Source organism: Carassius gibelio, chromosome A17 (genome assembly GCF_023724105.1).
Source record: "Carassius gibelio isolate Cgi1373 ecotype wild population from Czech Republic chromosome A17, carGib1.2-hapl.c, whole genome shotgun sequence".
Lineage (NCBI taxonomy): Eukaryota > Metazoa > Chordata > Actinopteri > Cypriniformes > Cyprinidae > Carassius > Carassius gibelio.
Window position 1 is genome coordinate 23984832 of NC_068387.1, and position 11364 is coordinate 23996195.

The 11364-nt window shown below is 36.1% G+C and overlaps 1 protein-coding gene across 2 annotated transcripts; it reads left to right on the forward strand.

The window, feature by feature from the left end:
- Positions 1-427: 427 nt before the first annotated feature.
- LOC127933529 (antimicrobial peptide NK-lysin-like) lies at positions 428-1594 on the forward strand. 2 transcript variants are annotated; one of them, XM_052530568.1, is made up of 5 exons: positions 428-574; positions 670-734; positions 995-1105; positions 1188-1349; positions 1471-1594. In XM_052530568.1, the coding sequence occupies exons 1-4, from the start codon at positions 532-534 to the stop codon at positions 1347-1349; spliced, it is 381 nt and encodes a 126-aa protein (XP_052386528.1). In that variant the 5' UTR covers positions 428-531; the 3' UTR covers positions 1471-1594. The 2 variants fall into 2 exon arrangements, with proteins under 2 accessions (XP_052386528.1, XP_052386527.1); XM_052530567.1 differs by having other exon boundaries at positions 1188-1345.
- Positions 1595-11364: the final 9770 nt, after the last annotated feature.

The window sequence follows — 11364 nt, forward strand, 5'->3', positions numbered from 1 at the left end:
TCAATGTGAGTGGCATAACATCTGCTGGAGAGAACGTCTTCAATGTTCAAAATCAATCTTCACAGGAAAAAAAAAAGGTGAACTTTGGAAAAGACGATGAGATCCCTTCATGTGCACGGACTGGCGGAGACATCGTCTCCCGTGCCAGCATTTCTGTGCTGTTTTTACATTAGTTCCTGGCTGGAGTTGGGAAAACCTGAGCGCTGCAGGGAGAACCCTCTCTTCACCTTTGACCAGGTTTGTCTGGGACAGTCTTTTACACTTCCTGCTGATCTTCAACTCGAAGAGGCTCTGAAGGGGTTACAAAGTTAGAGTAGTGAATATTAGAGTTTTATCAGAATATGACTCACAATTACCCGGAATGGTTTTGTTAAACATGGTCAGTACATCTGTGGTTTGTGGGTGGAAAGAAACGCTCACTTGTGGTTAGTGCAGAGGGCTATAAAAAAGAGCTCCGTGGGCTTCTGAGGATCACTGAAGATCAGGTTCTGAGAGTTTCATCTTCAACCTGGTTAGAGATCATCTGCTAAGATGCTCCGCAACATCTTTCTTGTCAGCATGCTCATTTATGCAGGTAAAATAATCGTTCATTCAGTTCTAAAACGACTTGTATTCTGTGTTAGGATATCTGTTTACTGCTTGAATCAATAATTTACTGTTTATTTGTAGTCTGTGCAGTTCATTGGGAGATTCGTGAGGTGGACTCTGCTGAGGACCAAGATGAAGAGATCTCGGTAATGGCAATAGTTTTTATTAAATAAGTGTATGCTTTAAATTAATGATCATATGCAAATGATTGATGCACATCTAACCTCATGACAAGCCTCAGTGCTGTGTTTTTTTTTTTTTTTTTGTAATAATTGTAGTATGTGTGGTATTTGGAGTTGTAATTTCTCCTGTTCTTCAGATATAATATGGTTGATGTAGCCTAACAAACCCTTAAGCGGCGCCAGATCATTGACTTGTGCCTGACATGTTTGTTGCATATTGTAAGGTTTTTCAGGCTGATGATGAAATGATGGAACAGCAGTCATCTCTTGAGTGCAAAATATGCAAACTGATAATGAAGCTGGTAAAAAAAAAAATCCCGTCTAACGCAACGCCGGTGAGTGTCACGATTGATGTCACAGCATTGAACTGACCGTGCATCTCACAACAGCTTTGACTAAATCCATCATTTTCCTCAGGATGAAATCAAAACCAAGCTGAACGACACCTGTGAGAAGGTCAGGTTGTTGAGAGTTCAGTGCAAGCACTTTGTTCAGAAGTATCTGCACAATCTGATTGATGAGCTGATGACTGATGATGGGCCACAAACCATCTGTACTAAAATTCATGTCTGCAAGTAGGTACACAGAATTATCCACTCCAAAAGTTTAGAATCATGTCCTTTTTTTCCCCACAGTAATATGGGGGTTCATTATTTAAATAGGGAGATTTTGAATAACATTTTTGTTTTGTTTGTTCCAGGCAAGAATCACCCATAAAGGAGATCATTTTTGTACATGATCAAGCTAATGAGAATTTCTAAATGAGAATAAATGATTACTGTGAAAGCATATAAGCAATAAAATAAAATTTATGAATAAAATGATCAATTACCTGTGTTTTCTTTTAAGTTAAATCAAACGTTAAAAAAAATTTAAACAAAACAAAATGAAAAGATATTCAAATATTCAGAGAGGATAGATTTTCAACAACAGAAAAAAAAAATATTTATATATATATTATTTTTTACCAGATCTACTTCATACTAGTCCATTGCTTGTCAGTGAGGTCTAAATAAAACTTCATGTTTCCAACAATAACTGCTAAAAAAAATTTAGATAAGAGCATTGCAACAAAATCATGATAAGTCATGATAATACATCATAAGTCGCCTATGTTGCTTTCAGAATAAATATTATTCAGTCCACTGTGATTATGACAGATGTGCTTGAGATTTGGACGTAGTTGCAGATCTATGATAAATGAAGGGTTCTTGTGGCTAACCACGAGATATCTGCTCATCACTGGCATATAGTATCACACCATTTCAAGTGCATGCCTGATTTGGTGATGCCACTTCTTGTGTGCCTTTGCAGAGAGAAAAATATAATTTTGTGCTTTTATAAGCCCCTATAAAATCTCTTGTAAAACATTTACTATAACAAACTGATGCAATATTTGAGATTTAAATGTTACTTGCAAGAAAGAAAAAAAAAGTCAATTATATTAGTTATAAACTTTTTTTAAGGAAATGAATACCTTTATTCAACAAGGATGCATTCAATTTATCAAAAGTGACAATAAAGACATTTATAATATTACAAAAAAAAAATATTTTTTAAATAAATGCGGTTTTAAAATTTTCAATTCATCAAAGAAACCTGAAAGAAAATATATCATGGTCCCCTTAAAATTATTAACTGTTTAATTCAACATTGATAATAATAAGAAATGTTTCTTATTCTTCGGCAAAACAGTAGAATGATTTCTGAAGGATGATGTGACACTGAAGACTGGAGTGATGATGCTGAAAATTCAGCATTGCAACACAGGAATACATTATATTTTGAAATTGATTCACAAAGAAAACCGGCATTTTAAACTGTATTTGACAATAGTACTGTTTATTTGTATTATTGATCAAATAAATACAGCCTTGGTGAGTAAAAGAGACTTCTTCCCAACATTGATTATGTGATTGAACATTGAATATTTTACTGATGCCAAACTTTTGAACAGTGGTGTACATATCTAATTTTCAATGGGTGTTTTCAATTGGTGGAAAGATGCTCTTTCCAGCCAAAGCTTGTAGTTTACACCTACAACCAGCAGAGGTCAACTAAACCATTCTAACCAGCCTAACCTTAAACCTTGACCAGTACAATCCTGATAATTAAACAACCCTATAAACTGCTCCCTGGGACCTGAACTAGAAAAGGTTAAATGTTGAAAGGGTTTTTTTCCCCAGATACCAGGTAAGGCTGAGTAAGTATCAGATAAAACTATGCAACCACAATGTCACCTGACCACTACACAGTTTCAGGAGGAAAACGAAGCAAACTTAAGCATGACTGATTAACTACAAGATACCATCTAACATGAATCTGGGTTTCTAAACCAACTGTTCACACATTCACACACTCATCAGTCACTTGGCACTAAAACTCCCCCAATCCTCCCCTAATACTCTGAGACAATAATCAAGTGCTGAACAGATTAATTAAATGAACAATTATCAGAGTCATATACATTGTTTTCACTGTATTTTAGTTGTGATCTATAGTGATGTGACATACAGTACAGTCAAGAATGGCGAACCATACTCAGAATCCGTGCTCTGTATTTAACCCATCCAAAACTGCCGGGGAGCAGTTGGGGGTTCGGTGCCTTGCTCAAGGGCACCTCAGTCAATGTATTTTCGGCCCGAGACTCAAACCCACAACCTTAGGGTTAGGAGTCAAACTCTCTATGACTATTATTTGTATATATATATATATATATATATATATATATATATATATATATATATATATATATATATATATATATATATATATATATATATATATATATATATATATATATATATACATATTGTATGGAGTTGTGAGCTGTTTGAGCATAAAGTGTCAGATCTGACGGGTGAGCATCTTTGTCATCAGAGGAGAAGCCATGGATGGAGTGGGTAAGAAAAAAGGACAATGGTGTGATGTCTCAGGAAAAGGTTCTTAAACTTCTACAGACAACTGCAGATTCTCTGATGAATCAGGAGTTTAAGAAGAACACTGTTACCCTCCAACAACATCCAGACTGGCAGTCAAATGAGAAGCTGAGAAGGTTCGTCAGCACATGGCTGGTTTATGCAAAGGTGAGTGTGTTATTATGTTGTCAGTTCTGTAAATATCAGTAATGTTGAGAGTGCGAAAACTAATATGATGCAAGTAATGCTCAAGTATATGCAAGAAATGCTCTATTATTTCCTGAACTAGTGGTGGGTGAACATGTTCGGAAATGAGAACCTGCATGTGGCTGCCTTCGAAAATAAAGGTGTTAACAGACAAAAGGAAATCCTGAAGCATTTACATCTAAAGGGACAAAGAAACTGCAGTCTCAGTGAAATGCTTATAGTCATTATGAGCCACTTCCTGCCAAGATCGTATCAAAAGTAGACTCTAAAAAATGCTGGGTTAAATGTAACCCAGCACTGGGTTAAACAGGGACCAACCCAGCAGTTGGGTTGTTCTGACCGAGCGGTTGGGTTATTTTGACCAGAGGTGGGTAGGCCAGGGGCCAAAGACTAAAAGTCCTGACATATTCTTGTTCCACTCATAAACTCAGCAGCTGATTTCATCAGTGGAGGAACCAAGTCATTCCTTCCAAGTCACAAATGAGTCTGAAGTCAAATCCCAGGTCCCAAAAAAGTTAAAAGTTAATAAGATAATTAAGTGATTCATTAAATGATGAGTGCACATTAGTGATGAACACCTGCTGTTATTGAAAATTACAGAGGATCAGATGTTGATGTTTTATTGGTTAAAATGATGCCACCATCATGGAGATCAGTGTTTGCTTTAGCTGCGCTCTTGACCCTTGACTTGTTGTGTTAGATCTTTCTCTGTAGAAATGTGTGTGGTGTTATACAATGTTGAGATACTAGTTGTTATCATCTGCAGAGATAAGCCTTGTGAGCTGGCCTGATTTTGCTCAAATAACTTTTTATTTATATGTTTAGGTTTTGCACTAACAATCCAGCAAAGTGTGGTTATAATAGATATAATGAATTAATAAAATAATAATACACACAAAAATGTACTACTGTACAATTTAGACACTCTCAGACATCAAGAACCAGTATAGGAATCTCAACAATGGTGACAATCAACAAAATGCTTCATGATGAAATGCATGCTGGGTAACACCAAAGTAAAAATTCCCATCATGCACTACAGTATGAAAAATTATTATCACCACTGTTGAGAATCATGTGATAAGTGTTCATTTCTAAAAGCCTGAGCTGATAGCTTCTTTTATTTTCGTACAATATCAAAATTAAGTTGGCATTTGTTTAATAGTTTTTTTTTTTTTTTTGGAAGTTCAATATCTGCATTTAAGTTAATATACCAAAGTCATTAGCAGAAATCACTAGTTAATCTGCTACATCAAGCTTTTGATTCAGCAATGCACAAATGTTTGCTGTGAAACAATATTGCCATTGCTTAGAAACAAACTACTTTGAACTATTAAAAGGGTCAATAGACTTAAAGCAAACCTTGACCACAATTATGGTGGCATCTTGTGTGTGTTCAAAAAAAATAAATCAATCAGTATATTTCATCTAAGGCTGTGGCTGTAGTCAGTTGTAGTTCTTGTGTTTCACTTTTCTTCACTGACTACGTTTACAAGCTGTTCAAATTCAGGTTATGGTCGGGTTAAGGTCACTATTTGGGTTTCTGAAACATTCGGGATAACCCGTTTACATGCGTGAGCAAAGAGAGTTACTCCTGTATACATGGAATGTGTAATCAGTCGCCAATATCCCGATGTAAACGGCAACGCACTGTTAGCGTCTGGACGTAAGACGCAATATGCGTCATTTCCGATTCTTCTTCCTGTATCCAAAGACTCAAAAGACCAAGATTCCTTGCGAATAGAACATGCGCAGAACACACATTTTGATGGGGATATGCCGAAACGCGTTTACAAGAGCAAATATTCGGGTTACAAAAGGGGTTTTTAAAAACCCGGATATGAGCATATCCGGGTTTTTGCCGGTGTTTACATGGTTGTGCGCGACCGGGTTATTGCTAATATCCCGGTTTTGAACGGGTTATTGGCTGCATGTAAACGTAGTCAATGATGTTGATGGTTAACAGCAGGTGTTCATTACTAATGTGCACTCATCATTTAATGAATCACTTAATTATCTAATTAACTTTTAACTCTTTGGGGACCTGGGATTTGACTTCAGACTCATTTGTGACTTGGAAGGAATGACTTGGTTCCTCCACTGATGAAATCAGCTGCTGAGTTTATGAGTGGAACAAAAATATGTGAGGACTTTTAGTCTTTGGCCCCTGGACTACCCACCTCTGGTCAAAATAACCCAACTGCTGGGTCAGAACAACCCAACTGCTGGGTTGGTCCCTTTTTAACCCAGTGGTGGGTTATATTTAACCCAGCATTTTTTTTTTAGAAGAACTGGACTGTGGTGGAAATTTATTTGGCATTAATCATATTTTAACTTAAACTAGTATGAAATCAAATCCAAGCTGAGCAACACCTGTGAGAAGGTCAAGTTGTTGAGAGTTCAGTGGAAGCACTTTGTTCAGAAGTGAAAGTGAAGTGACATTCAGCCAAGTATGGGGACCCATACTCAGATTTTGTGCTCTGCATTTAACCCATCCGAAATGCACACACACAGAGCAGTGAACACACACACACACACTGTGAGCACACACCCGGAGCAGTGGGCAGCCATTTATGCTGCGGCGCCCGGGGAGCAGTTGGGGGTTCGATGCCTTGCTCAAGGGCACCTAAATCGTGGTTTTGAAGGTGGAGAGAGAGCTGTTCATGCACTCCCCCCACCCACAGTTCCGTCCGGCCCGAGACTAGAACTCACAACCCTTCGATTGGAAGTCCAACCCTCTAACCATTAGGCCACGACTTCCCCTTTAGTATCTGCACAATCTGATTGATGAGCTGATGACCGATGATGGGCCACAAACCATCTGTACTAAAATTCATGTCTGCAAGTAGGTACACAGAATTATCCACTCCAAAAGTTTATAATCATGTCTTTTTTTTCCACAACACTATGGTGATTCATTATTTAAATAAGGAGATTTTGAATATAATTTTTGTTTTGTTTATTCCAGGCAATAATCACCCATAAAGGAGATCATTTTTGTACGTGATCAAGCTAATAACAATTTTCTAAATGAGAATAAACTACTGTGAGAGCATTACAGTATATGCATTACATGCCAATTCTTGTATGCCTTTGCTGAGAGAAAAATATAATTTTGTGCTTTTATAAGCCCCTATAACATCCCTTGTAAAACATTTACTATAACATACTGATGCAATATTTGAGATTTAAATATTGCTTGCAAGAAAAAAAAATTATTCAGTTAGTAGTTATAAACTTTTTAAAAAGAAATGAATACCTTTATTCAGCAATGATGCATTAAATTGATCAACACTGACAATAAATACATTTATAATATTACAACAGGTATTAAGTTATGAGAAAAACTAAGCAAACTTAAGCATGACTGATTACCTACAAAGCAACATCTAATGCGGCCAATAGGTCATCTAACATGAATGTGGGTTTCTAAATCAACTGTTCACACATTCACACACTCATTAACAGTCATTTAGCACTAAAACTCCCACAGTCCTCCCCTAATACTCTGAGAAAATAATCAGGTGCTGAACAGATGCATTAAATGAACAATTAATTACTCATAATGCCATTAAAATAGCCATTGTTGATGCATAGAGTCATGTGCATTGTTTCTATTGTACTTTAGTTGTTATTGGTTAGTTGTGATCTTTAGCTTAAGTTAACATAATATTGCACTTTTATATTACTACTATGATGCATACTTATATTTGTTCACAGAAAATTGGTCTGACAAAATAAAAATGATCTTAATGATTTCATGATGGTGTTGTATACACACACACACACACAGGGGTGCACAGGGGTGTTTTTCAGTCTGGTTCTCATGAGAGCACCTGGAGATATGGTTTGCATATAGTGTGACTCATTAAATGAAACTATAAATAAAAGAATTAATAGTAGTGATAATTGGTATTGTTAAACTGTATTTATTTATTTTTATTGCAGGTTGCCTCCATGTATATTCTACACATATACAAGTATAGAAATTATAATTTTTAGTATTTATCATTATTTGTTATGTATGTATATAATTATATGACCATGTCATTGATCAGTAACAGACATATGAGGGATGAATTTCACTTAATGTGTAGTTTATAAACTATATATCTAGAAAATATAAGTTCTGGTCAACTTTTTATTAAGATGCAAAAAGGCTGACGATCTGAGACGGAATTAAGTCTTGAGATCAACACAACCACGCAAGCCATTTCCTCTCTTGTCAAGGGTTTCTCACAGTGACTGATATGTTCAGATATATAATAGCATCAGTGCATCTTTGCATCCTTTTAAACACAACGGTTTTAAAACACGACCATTAGTAGGAGTTATACTGATTCTTCTCCTTGCAGGCTAAGTGTGAGGGGGGAAACAACTTTTGAAAAAACTAGTTGAGAGGAAATGATGACTGATTGGCTTAAGCCAAGAGTCACATAGAGGAGTTTAGTACCAGCACACGTCTGTGGGATGTTTGTCAAACAGTGCTGTTGGGTTGTGGTGTGAAGTGAGGTGTGAAAACTGCATGCAGATGAGGATGTATAATTTACATAAAGTCATTCACTCACTATCATTTCATTAAAGACTTCTTTCTACAGAACTCAAAACAAGACCATTTAATGAATATCTGGTTGGGTGAATTCAGTACAATAGCAGTACATTGTGTCTAGGGTTGGAATCACTGATCATAGTGGTATTATAATAGTATAATATAATAGTAGAATTTATATAGATCAGTGGTCGGAACCTAGAATGTTTTTTTATTCAGATTCGGTATTATACAAAATAAATATCTATTATTAACCCTAACTGGAATAAGGTTCCTTACATGTGAATTCTTCCAAATACAGTACAAAATACTTCTTCAATGACACATGCAGTGTAGTTCAATTACAAATGATTCTAATGAGTCAGTTCTTTTTAGTATGTCAAAAATAAATAAATAAACTATCACATGTTCTATGGATTGTATCAGTTTTGTCTTTAGTGCCTTGCTTGACCTAGTTTCCCAGTGTGTGTAAGGGATTATTTTGTTCAGTTCACCTCTTTTAATAAGCCTAATAGTCTTCATTTGGTTTAGTATTTATATTCCCATGTATCTTGAGTTCAGTGTTTTCTGATTATAGAATGAAAGAATCTAAGGTCCCTATTTTAACGATCTAAACGCAAAGTTTAAAGCACTTTTGCTATTTTAATGATGGAAAAATGGTTGGCGCGCCCGGACGCATGGTTTAAATGGGTGTTTTTGGGGCGTAACGTGCAATAAACAGAGTCTCATCTTCCATTCCCTTTAGGAGCCAGTTGCGCTCGTGCCATGACAGATTTGCTATTTTCCTGGGGGAATTTGGCAAGCGCAAAGATAGAACGCGTCTCTGAGATGAAATGGACTGATATATTTCAAATGTTTATTTCTTTTAATTTAGATTTTTAAAATCCCAAATTCAGTATCTCAGAAAATTAGAATATTGTGAAAAGGTTCAATATTGAAGAAACCTGGTGCAACACTCTAATCAGCTAATTAACTCAAAACACCTGCAAAGTCTTTAAATGGTCTCTCAGTCTAGTTCTGTAGGCTACACAATCATGGGGAAGACTGCTGACTGGACAGTTGTCCAAAAGACGACCATTGACACCTTGCATAAGGAGGGCAAGACACAAAGGATCCTGACCTTGACCCCATAGAAAATCTTTGGTGTATTTTGAAGAGGAAGATGCAATATGCCAGACCCAACAATGCAGAAGAGCCGAAGGCCACTATCAGAGCAACCTGGGCTCTCATAACACCTGAGCAGTGCCACAGACTGATCGACTCCATGCCACGCCGCATTAATGCAATAATTCAGCCAAAACAAGCCCCAACTAAGAATTGAGTGCTGTACATGCTCATACTTTTCATTTTTATACTTTTTAGTTGGCCAAGATTTCAAAAAATCCTTTCTTTGTATTGGTCTTAAGTTATATTCTAATTTTCTGAGATACTGAATTTGGGATTTCCCTTAGTTGTCAGTATAATCCTCAAAATTAAAAGAAATTAACATTTGAAATATATCAGTCTGTGTGTAATGAATGAATATAATATACAAGTTTCACTTTACGAATGGAATTAGTGAAATAAATCAACTTTTTGATGATAGTCTAACTATATGACCAGCACCTGTATGTATGTATATATTAGCCTACAAAAATTCATATGCATTGCAATCCTTTAATTTTTATCATTTGGCATGTTTGTGTGCTGCTGTGCATCCCTGTGTTTAATAAGCAGTGTGTATATGCACATTGTGGACCCGCCTGTCCTAACACACCCTTTAAATAACAAAAAAAAACAACATTGCGCCAGACTTTAGACCAGGTTTGAGTTGGTCTATGGCACAGTCTATTTTCAGCTCCTTAGAATTAACACACCTCTTTTTTTAGACCAGCACGACCATGGGCGCACACATGAGCACAAATGCATTTGATAATTAAATGACGTGGCGCTGGACTGAAACTAGCAAACACACTTGTGCTGCGCCTTGCGCCGCATTGCGCCGGGTGTTTTATAGGGCCCTAAAGTGATGGTAGATGGGCAACTTTTTAAGCAATGTAATGACTGTAATGTTTGGGATATTTTATGTTAAACCAACACACAACTAACAAACTAGACAATTTGTCTTAATTATTTTTTTTTAAGAAAAATCAAATGAAACTTTGTATAGTATTGATGTATAAATGTATAGTTAATGCCAGTTATTGGATAGTTTAGTTTTAAGAGTTACACAGCTTTAGGTGGGGTGCAAACTGCCTCTCCTTTCAGAAATGAGAAGATATGGTGTAGAATTTTCTCTCTGTACTCTCAGGGTTTGTTGCTGATTCAAAAGGAGCATTTCTGAATTTCCTTTTCACAATGTCACATCAATTCATTAAGAACTGTTAAAATGATGACAGTTTGAGAATTAGAAATGAGGAAGCAGTTCTTGATTCTATTCTGAAACGCTCAACATGTGGTTTACTGAGAAAACCATCAGACGCCCTGCAATATGCAAGTTAAAGTAACTCTCTCTTCTTGAAAGAAAAGAGTGAGTAAAAAACGATTTATGTTTCATCTAAATTAACCAGCAAGAGAAGACTTCATTCTTTGAGGTTGCTTCTAGTTGCAGTGGTATAAATTAGTCCCAATGGGGTGGCATTAGGGCAACCATTTTCAAATGCAATATATCAAACAAAATCTTCATTACAGAGTATTTTGAGTTTCCAGTTTAAACAATGTGTGATTTATGCTTCTGCCATTTGCTACCATACCATTATGATGCTGTTTTGAAATAAGCAGCTGCAGTGTAGTTGACACTGAATTTAGTGTTAACTGTTTAGATATAGTACGTGTAATCAAAGTATTATCGTTAATGACACATAAGATGGAAAATTACATGTGTTGAGGGCACTACTGGTCTCACTTCACAATGTTTGTGTTTTCCTGTGTAAAATAGAAG